This window comes from Epinephelus lanceolatus, chromosome 17 (assembly GCF_041903045.1).
Source record: "Epinephelus lanceolatus isolate andai-2023 chromosome 17, ASM4190304v1, whole genome shotgun sequence".
NCBI lineage: Eukaryota > Metazoa > Chordata > Actinopteri > Perciformes > Serranidae > Epinephelus > Epinephelus lanceolatus.
This window is the reverse complement of record NC_135750.1, coordinates 25,983,867-26,004,081: the sequence shown is the minus strand read 5'-3', so window position 1 is coordinate 26,004,081 and position 20,215 is coordinate 25,983,867. Positions and strand designations below refer to the sequence as shown.

At 40.3% G+C, this 20,215-nt stretch overlaps 1 protein-coding gene across 1 annotated transcript; it reads right to left on the bottom strand.

The window, feature by feature from the left end:
• Positions 1–212: 212 nt before the first annotated feature.
• On the bottom strand, positions 213–17,869 carry LOC117248306 (lutropin-choriogonadotropic hormone receptor-like). The gene is made up of 11 exons (XM_033613268.2): positions 17,401–17,869; positions 16,980–17,051; positions 13,063–13,137; positions 12,730–12,804; positions 10,907–10,981; positions 10,540–10,617; positions 10,293–10,361; positions 9,781–9,855; positions 3,958–4,146; positions 3,736–3,789; positions 213–1,934 (listed from the first exon to the last, which is right to left on the bottom strand). The coding sequence occupies exons 1-11, from the start codon at positions 17,685–17,687 to the stop codon at positions 785–787; spliced, it is 2,199 nt and encodes a 732-aa protein (XP_033469159.2). The 5' UTR covers positions 17,688–17,869; the 3' UTR covers positions 213–784.
• Between the last annotated feature and the right edge of the window lie 2,346 nt (positions 17,870–20,215).

Here is a 20,215-nt window from a genome sequence, read left to right as displayed (position 1 = left end):
GTATGTGCAACTTTTCTCTGAAAGTCAGCGGTAAAAGTTGCATCAGTTTTGTGATGGTGCTGAGAAGTGTTTTTAGTAAAATTGGGAAACAAATTGCAAAAGATAGTTGACCACATTTTTAATCAAAATATCTGAAATCATTCAAACAGTCTGAACAGCAGAAATGTTTCTAGTCGACCAAGCTCCAACTTGAACTGAGTCTCTGTGGCTGCTCTTGCATGTCTGCAGTCTTCAAGTCTCCCAGGCCAAATGTCTCCTGAGTACAACCCAACAGATGGCACTAAAACTCACCTCTGATGAGCTGAAGCAAGACTGCATTTGATCCCATTCACCTCATTGTATTAAAACCTAAAATTTTAACCTTTCTAAGGAAAAAATAATAAATATTTTCAGTGTATTTATCTTTAATAGAACTAAATATCTCTTCTTTGTAACATCTGACACAAGTGCTAAATATATATCTTGATCATAACACAAATGATCATCAGTGCTTAAGGACAGCTGTGTGAACTGGCCTGTTATACATGTTCTGCATTTCTTCTGCTTCTGTCTGCGTCTCTGTACCACATTACACGTGCAGAAATGGAGGCTGCAGCACCTGTTGTCTCCAGTTTGAAGTGTCTTGGTTCTGCCGGATGAAATTCATACTTTGTAAACTAGTCAAATGTGATCTGATGCATACAGTACTAAGAATCTCTTCACCTTGACCCTAAATGTTGAAGTGCTCCATGTTTAGCAGCAGATGCTGCCTTTAAGTTCATAATAAATAGCTCAGTGTTGCAGGTCATGTTGCTCCCTTATTCAGAAAGCAGTCCTTCATCTTAATGTGAAAGGTATAGAAACTAAGTGAGTGATGCTTTTTGTTGGATGTTTTTTGGGTACAGTTGAGGTGTGAAGCCAGAGTCTGTGACCTATAGAAATCAGCGTTGGCGTGGCAGCAGCCACAGCGACTCAGCAACAGGCACACGTCCTTCCTGAAAGCCCGTGTGAAGAGGGTGTACAGGAAAGGGTTGCAGAGGGAGTTAATGGGATAAAAAAGGATGAGCAGGATCTTTGAGTGAGACACGGTTATGAGGGGCATGCGCAGGGCTGCGGAGATGGCGAAGAAGGAGATTGGGGCCATGCACAGAAAGTCTGTGAAAATTAGCACAGCCATGCGCTTGGCAATCTTGGTGTCTCCGTTACGGGTAGAGTGCTCTGGGTTACGAACACTCAGATATATGCATATGTAGCAGTAGCAGACCAACAGGAAAGCGAGTACATTGAGAATGAGCACAGCGACCACGTAAATCTGAGAGCCTTGTGTGTCGATGTCCATGGGCAAACAGATGCTCACTTTGCTGTAACTGCTGACCCCCACAAGAGGGAGCAGAGCAACCAGCAGAGAGAAACCCCAGCCTGCCCCCATTATGGCTGCCACATGATGCATCCGCAGCCTCTTGTTGACATGCATGGCATGAGTGATGGTGTGCCTGCGTTCAAGGCTAATCACAGTCAATGTATATACTGACAGCTCGCTGGCAAACACTGTCAAAAACCCTGCTATGGCACATCCAGGCCCCGTCTGCCAGTCCGTGGCGTGGTTGTAATACTCGTGTCGGGAGCGGTAGTCCATGAAGGCGATGAGCATTAGATAGAGCCCCATGCACAGGTCAGCGAAGGCCAGGTTACACATGAGGAATCTGGAGATGGTCAGCTTGTGGTGGCTAATTAGGAGCATAGCCAGAACAGCCAGGTTGCCAGTCACAGCGAACACCGTAATTATCCAGGTGAGACAGCGGAGAAAGGGGAAGCCCAGCAGGTCCTCACAAGGGTTAAAAGCGTCTGGCTTTGGCGTGCACTTTACGAAGGGGCTGGTCAAGCAATCAAACTCCAGGTCTGGATACTGAAAGTTGATGTTATCGATAAGATTCACACCATCTGCAGTGGGCTCTCTGAGGGACACACAGATGTTTAGATTACGAGAAAAATCTCAGAGCAATTGATCAAGGAAAATGATCTGCATTTAAGCAACCATATGAAAATTATAGGGAGAAGAGGAGTCAGAAAAGGCGGACGTTTATGTGTTTTACATTTTATCATGTTTTTTGGTAAGATAGGGCACTCCAATGTTTAAGGAGTGCAGGGAAGCATCTTTGTAATGTTCCCCTCGCTCTACCTCTGTATTAGGTGTTTATTTTTCTCATTAATTATAGATTTACATCAATAATTACTTTTAAGGAGCGCTATGTGATGTTCAAAGAATTAATTTAATATGGCCGCAAACAACTATTTGCTATGCAAAGATAAACAGTAGTGGAGTAATGGCTTCCTCAGCAGAGAATGAAGTCACACCACCTCTGTGTGTTGTAATCTGAGCTTCTCTGTTCTTTGTTGTGGTAGGTGGTCTGGTCATGGGTGAATGTGAGTCCTGTGTGTGTATCCCACTAGGTAGCTTATTGCCGCTGCTCTACACTGAGTTAATATGGCAGCTAACCCTGATGTCCAGATGGTGTTGTCTTGGAAGCATAGTGCCTGCCCTCCAGTCCCCCCTAGTTTAACACAGTTAGCTCTGTCAGCACTGTTTCCATTATTTAGCACTGTTTGCACTGTTGTCACTGTTAGCTGCTAACCATCGGCTCTGCCACCCCCATGTTTGCAGACAATCTGAATCATGCATTCGCCTTGAATATCATATAGTGTGCCTTTAAAATGTGTCAATATATATCAAATGTGTCATATGAAGTGACAGTGACAGCTCTTGGATGGATAGAATATTTAGTAAACAGGGTGCATCCTTTTATTATTTTGTCCATGATTTTGCCAACTGTAACTTTCAATCCATAGGAAAAATATGATTCCACTAAGTATAATTTAGATTAGATCATCTCAAATTCTGGGAGCGTATCTATGTTTCTCAGGTTCTATGTTCCCTACTTAACCCTGCAAAAAAGGTTCTATGTTCCCCGCTTACACAAAAAAGGTTCTGTGTTTCCCGCTCAACCAAGCAGGAAACATAGAACCCTTTTTGGTTGAGTGGGAAACATAGAACCTGGGAAACATAGGGATGACCCCTTTTCATATTAGGTGCGATTGATTTGTGCTGTGCTCGAGCACGATCGACCCCCTCTCCACCCCCCTGCCACTCAGCTTTCACATTACTATTGTTGTCCCATACCCAAGTACACTTATTTCATCATATACAACATGTGTTTATGTTGTTGCATTAGTATAGAAAAGCGTGGCAAAGTCGAGATCCCAAGCCCATACAATGAAGTCCAACTTCACATTATGTCTTCAATTGTCTTTAAGAACGACCCTGCCGCTTGCCTTACTACTTTATTACTAGTGGCTGTACGGTTCAGAGGACACCATCGGTGCATGCTGTGCACACTTGCAGATTTGGGAGGAGACCGGCAGCATTGAGAAATGCCTTTGTCACCCTACAGTACTTGCCGACTGCTAACCCTGTTAAATAGAAGTCCTCTTTCTTTTTGGTTTTATCACCAGATATGAACCGTATCCAAGAACACCAGCCATACTCCATCACCTTTTCAAATGGATCAAGGCACAAATCAATGAACCGTGCATGGGTACAGAACACAGTGTTAAGACTAATCAAACAAACTGAACTTTGGGGTGAAGTGTACTCAGGCCCACGCTGATGATGTGAAAGCCTCCTTATAATGTTAGAGAGGGTTTTTACTTTTTCAAAAAAAGTTAATCATTAAATCAGTGGTTAGTGAAGTAACTTACATATCAGTTTGGCTGAGGTCACAAAACTTTGTGAAGTTCTTTAAGGCGCTTTCCCTTTAAAAAAAAAAAAAAAAAAGAAGGGAAAAGGTTAGACCAGACAAAATGTCAATAGACCCAACTGCTAATTACCAAACTGATGATCTGTATTCATTGGACAGAGCTTTTGTTCTTTATGCAGATGTGAATGGATTCGCCACATCACCGGGAGCAGGCATCTGTTACCTTTGTTTCCGACGCCACGTGTGGAAGGCGCAGCAGTGGCTGGGGTACGTGAGCTCGGCCTCCAGCAGCTCAGCCAGGCTCTCCAGTGGAGGGAGGGTCTTCAGAGCAAAGGCAGAGATGGCCTTTAGAAACCTCACCTGCCTCAGTCCTTTAGGGGGGAGGGAACTCAGAGCTGTGGAAGAAACATCCCTGAAATCACAAATGCATACATATATTTCAATAAAGATTAATAAAATTAACCAATAAATTACAGTGTTTCATTGAGGCATTGGACAACTACAAGCCACTAGAAGGGCTGCAGTCTATTTTGTCTGTTGGAGGGCTACAAAGTCAGTCTTTCCCAAAAGAAGAGCCATCATTTGGTGTTTTGTTGATGATGGTAAAAGATGCTGTTTAAGGCAAATCTGCTGAATCTCCCACAGGTGCTGGTTGAGTTTTACAGACTGCGTCAGCCAAGCCACAATTTAGTTTTTATATTCATCAAGCAATCAAGGTCCTTCCAGAGAGATGCTCACTCACAATAAAAAGTACTTCATCATAGAACAGAGGGTGTAATAACTGACACTGAGGACTGAGTACATTTTACACAAAAGCATTGGATTGTATTACTTGTAACCTGGCATTCATTAAGTCTGAAAATACCCAGAAGTACTACTCTGGACCCTGCACAAACAAAAGGAAGACCTTTGGCTTTTCCTGCGTGTCAGTGAATACAACAACTGCAATTCATAAGCAAGATAAGAGGAAATTTCATATCTCCAACATGGAGTTGCTTACAATCGGAGACCTTGCAAGCTGTATGCCCGGCAGACTGGGCTATTTGCTCACTAATCAGTATGCAGTAGTCCTGCTTGCCTTGTTGGTTGTTTACACAGACAGGCTGTCACTGCATTAATGTTTATACAATAAAATGATAAACATTGTTAATCTTGCCTCACTGGCCCAGTTCAAATATGGTCGCCTTAATTCTGTTGATTTAAGCAACAAAAGATAGCGACTGTGCGATTGTCCTCTCTCGTATTTAACTTCACAATCATGAATTTCCTGCCTTTTTTTATTTCAAGGACTGGTTCATTCTCAACAGAGGTTAAAAGTAGTTACTCAAGGGGCATTTTCAGGTACAAGTGCTTTACACAAGTATTTCATTTTTTATGCCTACAATATAAATTTAGCATAATACAGATCATATCTGCCTGAAGAGCAGCCTGCAGGCCAAAGCCAGCCCTCAGAAACATTTTGTGTGGCTTTCCAAAGGTGACATGAAATGCATGCATCATCTTTTAATCATCCACTGTCCATTTCAATACTTAACTTTAAATATCTTACATTTACTATACTACTTGGTTACTGCATCAAACTTTGCCCCCCTAACAAGTGTCAGGTTAGGATTACAATCTGTGGAAAGCTACTGACTGTTTGGCAACAAGTGGCACCTTGTGATTGCCGCGGGAATTTCATTCAGTATCAGTGCTAGTGCTGTTAGCTAAAATTAGTGATTTCAATGGACAGCTCAGCGGTTTAATGGGGAGTCAGCACGGAAAATATACTCTATGGTTGAGGAGAAAAGGAGATTTCAGGAAAAATGGATTAACTCTTAAGGAGTGAATGGATTAACACAGAGGTTCCAAACTAGTCCAACCACTGGGTCCAGATTTCTCCTTAGTCATTAGTTCAAGGTCCACACAGTTTCATCTATTTAGCATCATACTTGCATTTGGCCATGTCGTCCAGCTAGTTTGCAGTCTCTGTTAAGTAGCTGTTTGTTAGTCACTCGCTCTACAGCAGGACACAGCACTTAAAATTGAAGATCTGTGCCGGAAATTCACCGTACTTCAAAATGAGGTGGTTTTTATTTTTTACAAACTTGACACACTCATGAGTCACCTCCGGTCCATTCAGAATGGACTCGCAACCTACTTTTGTACAGCAACCCACCAGCTGGGAACCCCTGGATTAACGGACCTCAGGGTACATGTAAAGTCAGGACTTTTAGGACTTTTATGAGACCAAATCATACCACAAGTTCATGGCTGAAAACTGATACGTAAGGTTGAACAGTTTCAACTAGACTTATCTGCCAAACAGTCAGTCTTTGCAAATCTTGGGAAAAGAAGTCGAGGTGTAACACAGGCAAGCTATGTGGTTGGTTAAGGTGGTTGTGATGGAGAGTTTGTGCAGGACTGCTGGGTGAAAGTGGCTTACACCATCCTGAACCTGCATAGCCCTAAATTATATGCTGGCTTCTGAAACTATCACACTCAGTCATCAAAACTTGAGCGCCTCTGGTATAGATATAGTAATTGGTTATTTGCAGGTGAAGATTTTATATTAAATCATATATTCAGTTTATAAAATATGATGTATTTCTTTAATCTGCATATATATAAAGTGCTTCAGCTTAGCTCTGCATTGTTGAACTACATCATCAAAATTACAAAATATAGCCGCGAGCGGCAATCTGCGGGTTCTAACCTGTTCCGCCCCAAACCAGCAACCGTGACCCTCACCACCCACCGTGACCCTCATCTGCCGTAGTGCAAGACGTTTCCCACTCTGTCCCTGAAAGCTCCAAGCAATACATACTCTTTCCAAGTCACACATTTCTTGAAATCGGGTTTTCAGCTAGCCTACATGCTAATAACATTTGTGGTATACTTTCACATAGAGACTCCATTTGAACATCAAAACATAAATTGAAATTTTACCTATTGATGCGTATTTCAGAGTTTCAATAGGTATTTTAATGTTTACCTTAAGTATACCTCAAAGCCACTTCTCTGTTTTCCCACTATCCTCTTGCTCCACCCTTCTTCACATATTTCAACAAGTCACAGTCTGCCAGCCTCTCCCTGTTCTCTACCAATCCATCATTAGCTGTCAAATTTCTCTCTCTGCTGTCATCCAGCTGTCATTTCAGCAAAACTCCCAGCCCACCTCCACCCCTGCACCACCTCCATCAAGATACAGACTGTCTTAATCTGGATCTTCAACCAAGAAGTTCCCTCATCCGGTGACCTCAAGATTCCCTACCTTCCCCAGTGTCTAGGCCGGGGGGTGGGGGTAACTTCTTCAGTTGCAAGTTTCTCATCCACAGATCAGTTTACTCAGCTGGTCTCCTCCCCATGGTCTAAGTGGCAAATTATCAAACCATTCTAAATATATTCACGTGACCTCAAAAGTCACATAACTATAGCAACATGTGCACATGCAGGCTTTTTTATTCAAACATGACATAATAGCTTCCATTGCATGAAGTGGTATTATGTGGTAGTGAGGGTCCGTGTACCTTTTGATAGTTTGATATTTTGTTTTCAAAATAAAACGGATTTACGGAAATACGGCCATTTTCCTGTTATTCCGTTTTGAGACACAAAACGAAATAACGGAAGTGCTTCCGTTTACACCAAGAAAAGGCAGAAACTGAGCCAAAAGTTCCTCTCAAACTCCAACTGTTTAATGAAAAACCGTAAGCACACAAAAAGCACACCGTGAGCGAGAGGACAGGATGCGGATCACAAAGGTGTAAATTTCATTTCTGTGGTGTGAAAAATGAGGCCAGAGCCATGATGGACATAAGTGGAATGGTCTGCTTTCTTCCAGAAATTTGGACTCTCAATTAACATGGGAGTGAATGGGGCAGTTGGTTGGACTTGTTGTCCTTTTAGACCACCTGCAGCCAAAACCCTAAATCCATTTTCTTCAGCGGTTGCACCTCTGCGACCGGAACGGTTTTTCCTACAATTTGGTGTACAATTTGTGTATGTAGAGTGAACGATGTGGCCGCACCAGCGAGTTTAAGAGAAAATTTCTTGATGATTTCAGAGGTGCTGTGCACTCTAGCGATGACATCACCCACTCTAACTCTCAACATTCCACGCAATACACACCCATTATAAATTCTGAGAAGGGCTGAAAATTTCATGATTTTTAAACAGCTGGTGTAGAAAAACTAAAAGAGATATGGAAAATATGAATCAGTCACTGAAAGTCGATGGAAATGTCAACATTTCAGAGTTGGAATGGAGTTTCTACGTGAATGTATGAGTTCGTGAAGTGTGGGTGAAGATGAGTGAGTTTGAAGGATTTTCTCATTGACTTCCATTATAACCAAGTTTCAGAAAACGCTGAATATTTTGGAAAGTTTGAATGGGATTGAAAAGTTGAATCATATGTAAAAAGTCAAGGAATTGCTGAATATTTTCCAGTTTGAATGGAGTTTCTAGCTGAAAGTATGAATCCGTAGTTACCGTTTGAAATTTTGTGATTTTTGAAGATTCCGTAATTAATTTTCAATGGAGAAAACAGTTTGGCGGTGGCGCCCCCTATGTGCCAATCTCAAAATCTTTTTTTGGGTGTGTTCTTGGTCCCCTTCTGATGATATTTACCCAGTTTTGTGACGATCGTAAAAACGGTTAACATTTTACAGCCGATATTCGCTAAGCCCCGCCCTTTCCAAGGACACTTTGCTTGACGGCAGCCGTGTTTTTCATCTGATCTTGCTCATTTATAATAGAAATGAGTGTCTCGGTCCCCCGATGCCTCATACCAAGTTTGGTGTTGATAGCACAAATATTTCAAAAGCTTATTCATTTTACTGTTTTTAACATTATTAAAATTAGCAAAAATTCTGTAAGGGCGGCATTCATGGTGCAAGAGGCTTTTTTGTAAAGGACTATCAGGAGGATGTGTGTGTAAAATTTCAAGTCAATAGCACTTGTGGTGCGGTGGGCAGAGCCTTTCAAGCTTTACACTCTATGTTATAGCGCCCCCATAAGGCCGATTGGGACCAAATTTTTTGAGCAGTATTTGGATGTCATTTATAGTCCATGTACCACGTTTCATGTCCCTAGGTCCTTCCAGCTGGTCATAAATTAATAAAAAGCAAATTATGACAGTTAATGACGAATAGGCCACGCCCACTTTCACCTATCAACATGGCACTCAAGATATGAGTTAATAGCCACCCCTAGAGCATGCATACCAAATTTGGTGAAATTCCATCCAATGGTCTTTGAGATACAGATGTGTGGCATTTATAGCGCCCCCTATAGGCTGAGCTCAAAATGCTTTGGTAGGCAGCTTCCAAGTCTCATTGTGGACCTACCCACCAAGTTTGGAGATGATAGGTCAAAGGGTGTGGGAGTTATGGCCAATCAATTCTAAGCTCCGCCCACAGCAAAGATTCATTGGTCCGTGGCGGCCATGTTTTTTGACCAATCTGGCTCATTTATAATAGAAATGTGTCTTGTCATCCCCCAAAGCCGTGTACCAAATTTGGTGTTGATGGAGTCAAAATTGTAAAAGTTTATGTCACTTTACTGTTTTTCAAATTATGCAAATTAGCAAAAAATCTAGTCAGACGGAGCTTAGTGGTCCCAGAGGCTTTTTTGTAGAGCACATTGAGCTGGACCTGTGTGTCAAATTTCAAGTCAATCAGACTTATGGTGTGAGGGGCGTGGCCTCCCAAAAAAGTCATTTTTAAGCCTTAATTACAGCGCCACCATGTGGCCGACTGGGCTCATATTTTAATAAAAGTTGATGCACATCATTTCCAATCATTGGGCCAAGTTTCAGGTTTCTGGCTTATTCCAGCTCACGGGAATTTGAGCTCAAGCGGCAGACAACAAAAAATAATAATAATAATAATAATAATAATAATAATAATAATAAACCGGTAAAATCTTAGAAGGGTTCTACCCCTTCGGGGTTAGAACCCTAATTAACCCCGACTTCCTGTCATGTTTTTTAATCACTGATTTTTCAGTTGACTTCCAGAACATTGTCATGACATTCTCTTTATTAATTTGAATTATTGCCACTCACAGTGAACTTGGACCCATGGCTCCTTCAAAAGCGTCTTCTCCAATGTCACTGAGATACCTATTGTCTCTCAAAATCCTACAAAAGACACAAAAAGCAACTGTAACACAAGTGGCCTCCAGTCCAAACAGCAGTTTAGCAGTTAACATGCAATATGAAAGGAAATTTAAGATGACACATTAATGGCCAACAATGCCCCTCTAACCATTTTTCATTTACTTTTCTGTTTTCTCATCTTGACACTGAGGAGGATGAGCATTATTTTTGGACAGCAGGGTGTCTGCGCATATCTCGTCCCCATCAACATTCAGCAGGACGGGGCAGAGCAAGAAAACAACGGGCATCCAATCTTTGTTTAGTCTTACATAACGTTTGTTTACTGGTACATTCAGTTATTTTATGATTAGGAAAAGAAAAGCCTTAAACCCAAACGGCACACTTAACGGTAAAGTACTGTATCAGCCTGTGATGTTGTTGTTTAGTATTAAGGAATGAACTTCATTATCAGTGCTTACAGTGTGTTGAGCTTGGTTCCATTGAATGCGTGACATTTTATTCTCTTGAAGCCGTTTCTTACCAGGTTCCTGTCAAGGACACAATGTTATGCATCTGCTGTCAAGTGCACCTTCCGTATCACCAAGGTCAGAGAACTGAACATCCAATTACATAAGCATAATGAGACACATCAAAACGCATTCTTAACAAATTGTTGCCCTTAGCTCCAGTAATGTGGTAACAAAAAAATTTGGCTCCTGCACTCACATGTCAACATACTCCTCTGTGATACCCTGGAAAGAATTGGCAGGAATGATGTCAATCCTCATGTTGTCTGCCATTTCTCTGTACACGGAGGAGATAACATTCACTAGGGCTGTTTGGCTTAATTATCAGTTAGACAAAATCATGCATATTCATACAAAAAGAAGAGCAGTTTGATGAACTGTGACCCAGTCGGAGAGTTTGCGGCAGGGTTGGTGGCATTGTGACATTGATAGATAAAAGTTCAAGCGGGCTCAGAATAAACAACTCGGGCTCTGCTTAGTTATATCACGAAGAACATGCAGTTTAGCAACGTGCAAAAAGACACTAATCCAGTTAAGAAACACTATTTTTGAATGTGATTACTTACAGGATAAAATATGGCGCCAGGGAGGAGATAGTTGTGAAGTCAGGGAAGTGTATCAGCCCTGTGTTGGAGATGCTCCTGTAAAAATGAGCAGCAGAGACAAAGGATCGTGAGCAGATAAGAACAAATCCATAGAGTGCTCAGAAAACTTCGCAGGGTTGCAGATGGTCCCAGTTGGTCAGAGAAAATTCCCAATTCAGGTTAAATGTTATTTATCACATCACGTCACTGTCTGATTGTGACCACTTACATTTAACCTGCAGCAATGAATGCAAGATGAATCAAAACTACGTCCAGATTGTCACTTTCAAAATGCTTGATCCTACAATTCCCACAATGCAACTCAACAGCATTTTTCACTAGACCCTCCCTGCCTGCTAAGTGCCCCCAGTTTATCTCGCAGTTTGTTTTTATTTATTTTCCTGTGTATACCTTGTCTCACTCAGGCATACAGATATGTGCAGTTTTTAAACGTGGAAAAACCCACTAAAAGAGGCAATAGACGCCTTTCAGTAGACTAGTGTGGCTGTCTGTTTATTTCCTACTGGTGTTTCACATACAATGTCAATGACTATGCAAGAAAACATGGTTAGTAAACAGCAGAGAGCAACATGGAGGCCAGTGAAAATGTTACCGTGGTTTCTTTTTGTTTATATCTGGTACCTATTCAGTCTCTCCTTCATTGCCTTAGCTGGTTTAAAGGGACAGTACACCCAAAATTAAAAAAAAAAACATTTTATCTCTTACCTGTAGTGCTATTTATCAGTCTAGATTGCTTTGATGTGAGTTACTGAGTGTTGGAGATATCGGCCGTATAGATGTCTGCCTTGTCTCTGATAAAATGGAACTAGATGGCACTCTGCTTGTGGTGCTCAAAGTGCCCGGAAAAATACATTTAATGAAACTCAACAGCAATGTCTCTTTCCAGAAATCATGACCCAGTTACTCAAGATAATCCACAAACCTTGTTGTGAGCAGTTTCATGTAGGAATTATTTTCTTTCTACTGAACTACACTACACTCAGCACCAAAGCAATCTAGATTGATAAACAGCACTACAAGTAAGTGGAAAATAAGTATTTTTGATTGTGGGGTGAACTGTCCATTTAAAATGCCCGTTACTACAGTAGATGGGCTTTTATAGAGTGCTGCAGGGATGATGGTTTTTTGTAGGCTGACATGGAAGTTACTGTCGCCCTGGTTCCCTTGTCAAAAAGTCAGTTGGATTTTTTATTGTATTTTGGATTATTGCAGAAAGTAAGCTCTGTGGGAACAAAGATTTATCATACATGTTTGTAAATTTCCACAAATGAACACGACTCTTATGATTTCAGAAGCATAAATGCAATCGCCCAAAGTAAAAAGCTAACGTTAAACTTTAAAGGAATTACACTACAGTTGCACCATAATTCAGGCTGTCAAACCATGTTCGGCGTGACGATGTTCTGTAGTCTCATTTAGCCACTTGTTTGAAACCATCTTTTTTAAGACACATAAAAGCTTCATAATTCATGAATGAGGAGATATTTCATGTTGTAAAACAAAAGCTTGTGTTAACCACAGACCTTGTTTCAAGCATCAAACCAAAATCCATTAAAAAGAACCCACTGACTCTGAGATGAGGGAACCAGAGGTACTAAAATGCTTACTTATTTCTGGGTTTTAGGACTCAATCCTGCACTGCTCTATCTACTAAAGTTGGAATAAAGTCATCTGAGTTTGGACTATGCATGGCTGCGGATATGGGGACTGTAATAATTGACCCACTTGCTGGTCAGTGGGGTTTAAACGGGTGCATAATGACAATGTAAACCAGAATAACTTACAAATATTCCAGTTTGGGCAGGTCAGTGAAGGCCCCCTTCTCAATCACCCTCAGACTGTTGATATTCTGCACTAAACTGCGGGTGTAAAAATAAGGAAAAGTATTAGTAATTACAATATTGCTGTCTGAGGCTGTCAACAAACAAACACAGAAAAGCCCATTCATACATCAGCCGCTCTGAAAGTCAAGGATTAAACACGCCGCTTTGTAATTGAGAGACTAATCCTGTGAAACTTAAATGCAATGCAAAACACGTAGCAGCTGTTCGAATGAATAATTTCTTTCATCATGCTGTTTGAATTTGATGTGTGGCGGAAGGTAAAGTGTCACTTACATTTGAGCCAGGCTGCGGAGGGAGAGGAAGGCATGTCTCCGTATCTGTGCGATGCAGTCGCTCTGGGAGATCTCACTGTGGCACAAAGACATGGCTCCACATCAGTCAACAGATTAACAAGAGCCTGTAAACAAATTACTCCTGAAATGTCTCAGATCAAGCTGGTAAACATGAGGTTTTAGCGAAACAAATATTAAGAGTGATGCAAGTTATGGCTTTCTTTCCTTACTTACTTTTTAATGCACTTGTTTTAGAAATAGGACAGAGATGATTGATACTGGGCTACAAGCCATGAGGGAAATATTAAAATACCACCAACAACAATTCACGCTTCTAGGGCACTACGACGCACATGCTTCACCTCATGTTTTGGAAAAGCTCCAAACATATATCAGGGATGCATCTGGGCCAGGAAGACTAAGTGAAGATGTTTAAAAAGGAGGACTAAACAAAGACGTTCGGAGACAAACAAAGTCAACAAGACTTCTTGATTTGTCCTTGAACACTTTGTTTTCTGATGGAGGCATGGCTGACTTCCCTCTCCGAGCTGCTCTCCATCTTCTCCTTGTAATCATCGTTTTCTCCCACTCTGTTGTAATCAGCCGACACTTTTCTTAGGTTAGCGTCACTCAGCTTCAATCTCATACAACAACAACAAAAAACAACAATTAAATGACTCCATCTGTACTGCTTGTATTTTTCCTTTGATGCCCTCCTCTGATTGCATTATGTATAGTGTTATAATTACCACTAACCGCTCATAAAAAGCTTTTTCACATCTAGAAAAAGCTGGGCCGTGATTTCCAGTTTGCGTCAGCGATGACAAACCACACACATGTCATTCTACCTTGACACAGGTGTTATTGGCTAACTCGCTATGGGCTGAAAAGACCAAGGATCACAGCTTGTAACCTCATTTCAACCTGAATGTGTTTTATCACTTAAAAGTATTTTGCGATAGAGGCAAGATTTGATCATAATGAACACATTATGTTTAGTACTGTAAGTATCTGCGGCTGATAACACTTGTCCCTGAGGAGCAGAGCAAAAACTAAAACACACTCGACACAAACTGGCTGAAAAATTATTTCACCACAGGCTAACACATGTTATCTGCTCATCAAACTGTTAGTGATATCTTAATTAAATGGTGAAACCCATTCAGGATAATGTGGTGGCTTTAGGACTCGGTATTTAGTAGCTGTAAACATGATAAAGATGAGACCTAATTAATCAGCGATTAAGAGGGAAGGAGGTTAGGTTTTCACCTGTCTGTTGATTCTAGGTGAGATATATCACTCAGCTGTAATTAGATTTGGCTGAAATTCTTACTGATACTTGTTGCTGTGTAGTGTGTCTTCTTGTGAGACTTTCAAGTCAGCTGGTCTTAAAAAGAATAAACTTTAAAGCCTATCTATTTGGCCTTCACTGTGTCACAGCTGTGGGATATACTGTACAGCTATCGATCATGTTTAAAGGAATACTTCACCCCCCAAATGACCATTTGTATATCAGTTACTCTCCCCATGTCATGATGAATTCCTGAAGGAAACTTTATTTCTCTGGTATTCTTTCACAGTAAACGAAGAATCCAAAAACTGAAAAAAATCTTGATGAATTGAGTCAATGGGGTCCATGTGTAACAACAGCAAAACTATATCAAAACATCTGTTTACAAACTCTCACACAACTTGTGCAGTATAATCCAGGTTTCATTTATCCAGTCATGAGCTCAGTACTTCCAAAACAGACAGCCTTTTCTTATGGGACATGGGGGAAGTTTGCCTAGAGGTCTTTTGTGGCAGAAATCTATTCATTGTAAGCCAAACAATGCTTTTTTTTAACTGAATGAACACTGGAGTTGCTGGTCTACCACTGCCACGATCAGTTTGTTTGTTTTATTGTGTGACTTCGGTGTTTTAAAGGGTTAGTTCAGAATAATCAAAGTAACACAATATCACAAACAAAATTACAGTTTTTGTCCATTAAGTCTTGCATTGAAAAGTTTCACTTTCTGTTTAATCCCCGTCGAAAGGTAGTTAAGGAAGTTTGTCGAGAGGGCTTTCTGCCAGAAAGGGATTTTTTTGCTTAAGGTTTGGAGAAAAATCATTGTTTGGGTTAAAATGAATAGATTTCTGCCAGAAAGCACCAAGTGTCATCAGAAAGGCACATTGGAGAAGTTTTCCTTGGAGACTTTCTCCCAGAAAGTGCTTTCAGACAGAAATCCATTCATTTTAACCCAAAACATGACTTATTTCCTCACCTTAACCAAGAGGTCCCATACTGGCAAAAAATTCTCAAAAAAAAATTCTCCCAGCTGCTCAGAAAGGGGCTGTCTGTTTAGGAAGTACTGAGAATACTTCTCCAATAAATGAGACTTGGTTTATTCTGCACAAATGTGTGACAGTTTGTAAGTGGATGCTTTGATGTAGTTTTGCTGTTGTTTAACAATGTCCCCTATGACTTCATTTATCCAGGATTTTATCAGTGTTTGGATTCTTCGTTCAAAGTAAAAGCATGCAAGAGAAACAAAGTTTTATTCCTGAACTCAGTGTACCACAGGATGAGTAACTGATAGAGAAACGGCCATTTGTGGGGGTGAAGTAGTCCTTTAACAAAGACTAATTTCCATCTGATTCCTGGATACAGGTCATTCACTTTCACTTTACGTCTCATTACTGATTGGAACAAGTACCTCAAGGCTACTAAATGGCATTCACGCGTAATTCTAAACAAAGCATTCGTTAGAAATGTGATGACTTCAGCATGTGGGTGAAACTTTTACATAAAACCTGACTGTGCATTCACTGAGTTGGTGATCACAGCATAGGATGTAAACTGCAGAGAAAGACATCAAAGTGAAATGCAGTTGTGCTGGGATTTAATTAATAGTCCTGAACAAATGTTCACCTCTTCCTCTGATGCTTTTCCTGCACAAGCATTTGGTAAATCTCCAGTGCAATGGTTGAGTCTTTATTAGTCAGAGTTCACTGGGTCATAACACATAACATACATGTGTTTAAAATATAAAAGGACTAAATATTAGATGTTTGTTTCTTACTGCAAGCTTGATTTCTGAAAGTGATGTGGTTTTTCATTATCACAGAAATAGAGATATCATGCGTCCACATTACAATATTTAAGTAATTTTAAAAGACATATATCACAAACACAGTGGAAACAGTGGCAAAAAAGACTCTTCATACTAAGCAGTATGCACATAAATCATACTGTATACTACAATGTTTTATTAAATACTTTAAAATATGAACTTGATCTCATTTCAAGACTTCTGTTGTGAAGTGTCAGAGGCAGGTGGATGTGTGTATGTGTCCTGTAGACTCCTTCTCTATGTCCTACTGGTGCTACAATACACTCCTACATACATACCTGGGTAAATTGCCCAATTCAACACTTTCTAATAAAGTAGTTTTATTTTCTACTCCAGAAGACATACTGTGACTGCTTTGACCAATAGGTGGCGCTACAGGGAAAGTATACTTTAACTGTATTTGGTGGATAATTGCCAAAGACTCATACTACAGAGAAAAATGTCTTCTTTTAGTCCTATACATAGCCATACATAACATTTCCTTACAGTGGAAAACACATGATATAGTACTGATAATAATTATACAGGGTCAGTCAGATGTATATCAGGTTGAGTTGTATGTCCAAATTATGTCATGTTTCAGGACTGGCAACATTAATTGTGTTAATTGGGTAAATGCATAATATATCTGCTCATTTAAAAAGTTTTTGCTCAAGTTTAAATGGTCTTTGCTTGTAAGTTTCATCAAGGCTACATTATATGTCAGCAGTAGTGTCACCTTTTTCTGAGTTAAACCCAGCTTTAATTCACCCACTATATATTTCTTCACCCAACAAGAACATATAATATGAAACAAGAAACTTACATTACTGTAATGTTGACCAGGTCCTTGAATGCATGAGTTGGGACTTCTTTCAAGGGCAGATGATTGAGCCGTCTGTAAGATTTAGAAATAAAGTTGATAGCCTCACTAGTGAACAGGGAACTATAGAATCCAAAAAATGTCTAAAACAATTCTTAACATTCACATTTATAATACTTCAGTTAGGTTTAACAAAAATTTCTTCTAGGAATATTGAAGTGAGAGTAGGGGAAATAAAACATATTTAAAGTTAGTAAGAAGCCAGACACAGTAAGTCCCAGACGAAGAATAAGTAGAGTCCTTAAAGTAGCTACCACAGATGGGCTCATTGTAAAGTATCTCAGACCCTCTGCAGGAGGATCACACAGCTTTTAGACTGATATACTACCAATACTAAAGCTGGGCTAAAAGTTGGGTTACTTACAGTCGAGGCACGGATGCTGCTCCTGCCCGAGAGGCCAGCTGAGTGTCTCTGCCGCACTGAAAAGTGTCTGCGCTGCAGCGGCAGATGGCAGGACAGGTATAAGCCCAGCAGGAGCGCACATTCAGGACACCGGACAGCGCGACCAGGAGCCAGACCGCCCGGGGAGCCATGCGTGACACCGGGCCACTCACCGCGGGACTAATATAAATAAATAAAATAAAGGAAAAACTCTGCTGAATCTCCTTAAAGTTGAAGATAAAAAACAACTGCTGAGGATTCTCTACCATGCCAGTCAAAGGCGAAAGGCAAAATACTGTTACGGTCTTTTTTTTTTTTTTTTCTCCACCTGAGCTCAACGAGTGCCAGGATCCACTGCTGCCTTCAGGCGCAGTCGTAATTGCGAGTTTGTTGCCGGTCTGGAGGTTTCAACAAAGTGAAACTCAGGCGGATATTTCTTTGACAGCTCGAGCTGCACAGATGTGACGTTTAGTGGGTGGAGACGATACAAGCTCAGTCAAAGACTGGTGTTAAAAGTGATGAGGTGGGGTCAGCTTAGTATTTAAAAAAAATCGATTTGTAAGAGGGGAGAGTAACTGTATTTACATTTTAATGTACTGATAAATATTTTTAAAATAATAATGATAATACTAAATGCAGTCCATTTAGCATTTACATTTTTAGTTTGAAGGCACTGTGTCACTTCTGCACAATAAAGTGAGCCTGACCAAAATTATACAAACATGATACTCACTCTGATAAAGTAGGCTACACAACTTAAAGGTCCAATGTGTAGGACTTACGGGCATCTATTGGCAGAAATGGTATCTAATAATTCTAACCACATTTTTATTAGTTTATATGTAACAGGGTCAATCATACAGCAGTAATATGTGTAACAAAGTCAAATGTACATTTGTAATATCAAGTATTATAATTCTACAAAATTTGTTTCAGTTGTTATTACCTGACATGCTAAGGCCTCCATACTCAGTATGTGGAACATTTGATACTCAATTTCTGTACCCCTATATGCACCTTTGGGGGTACCCCACCTATATAGGGGTGTCACCCTCCTTACCTGTCCCCTTTTGCTGTTGTGCTCTGTGGAAGAAGTAAGTGACATTGCTCTTGTGGTAATTTTCATGTTTTAGCACTGTTAGGCTATGTTCATTTTATGCTAACATATTCTTGTGTTGCTTAATTAATGTAGGCGCTCAGGGTTGTATGGTTGTGTTTGACAGAGGATTTTATTTTTGCCACTTGCTGTCAGGTATGTTTTCTGTGTTCCATTGTGCTTAACTGAATGTAACATGACGCCCTTTTGCTGTTGCGCTAGGTGGGAGAGGGGCTTGAGTTTGTATGGTTGTGTTTGACAGAGGATTATGTTTTTGCCACTCGCTGTCAGGAATAAATTGCCTCCAAAGATATCCATGGTCTAGGCCTCTTTATATAAACACAATGCAGATATTAGAGTCCACCACTTACATATCATCACCTGAATATAAAAATAGTTGTGTTTTCATTACCTTAGAATGAGTTGTTTATATCCACATATGGAGTGGGTCCTCTTCCATGGAGTCTGTCATGTTGTTTCTACAGTAGCCCAGAACGGACAAACCAAAAACTGGCTCCAGATAGCCCCATTCGCATTTTCTTGTTTTCGTGTCAGCCACCATAGTTCTCCTACACACCAGGGACACAGGAGAAGTTTAAGTTCTGCAGCTTCACTGCTAGATGCCACTGAATCCCATGATTTGCATACATGCTCGATACTGAAGGTGAAAGTGATTATCAAGTATTAAGCACGTTACAATGGTCAGCATATGGATTTTTACATCAAATGAAAATTAATGGATACCTTGAAGAGGAAAAATATGCATTTAAATGTGTTAAAGCAAAGTGATTTGCAAATTATTCAGCTGAAATGCACTTTGGAGCTAAATCATACAGCACTTCAGGTATGGTCCTTTCAATATATCTTTTATATTTATTTTTAATTAGGTACAATTTTGAATGCAAGGCTTGTGATGGAACATGTTCCACTGTCTGCTATACATTATCTCCTATTCATTCTCTCAGAGCTCTGCTGGATTTCCCGAGTAAATGTCTAAACTTAATGATGTTCACTCTTTTATCAATCCTAATAAATGCACTCAAATGCACCAGCAAATACAGATGCAAACAAACTTGGAAATAGGCTCACGTACACATATTTGCACCCGAAGGCAGCATATCCCACCTACAGAGGCTGTAAATAGCCCTAAAAAGGAATCATCACCATCTTTTTCCAATACAAACACCATCAGATAGAAAAAGAGCAAGTTTCAAAGCTTTAATGTTGTAATCTTAAAAATGACAGAAATCAAACCTGATGTTAGAAAATAAACAAAGACACTCATCATCAAAATCTGAGCTGCTGCTGAAGCTGCAGCTTTATTTTTTACTTATGGCCTGGCCTACTCTGCAGCATAATGTGTTTTTATGTTGACTCATTCAAATCTAAATATTAATTCACACAGGGAAAAAAACACTGAAAACTGGGACTTTCAAAGTTTGAAAGTTGTTGGTATGACGCAGTTCATTAGTGTAAAGAATTGCAACCCGACCTGCAAAGGAAATAATGCAGAAGAAAAGGTTTACACTGTTGTGCGGTGCAGCTCATGTCAGTGGGCCGCCAGACTTAAAGGACATAAAAACAGACAGACAGACCCCCCTGAAAGCTGGATGATGTTGACCAACAAGTCCACCGTGTTAGTTTAATTTCTGTTGGCTAACAGTGGCTCTGCTCCATTGAAACTAATGGTACAACCAAGTC

What these genes read in the sequence shown, in the direction of transcription:
- LOC117248306 (XM_033613268.2), bottom strand. Translation starts at nt 17,687, where the DNA reads ATGGTAGAGAATCCTCAGCAGTTGTTTTTTATCTTCAACTTTAAGGAG. An exon ending in CTGGTCAACATTACAGTAAT is followed by an intron (nt 13,138 to 16,979) that starts GTAAGTTTCTTG and finishes TTTGTGCCACAG; the next exon opens with TGAGATCTCCCAGAGCGACT. An exon ending in GACCTCAGCCAAACTGATAT is followed by an intron (nt 1,935 to 3,735) that starts GTAAGTTACTTC and finishes TGTGTCCCTCAG; the next exon opens with AGAGCCCACTGCAGATGGTG.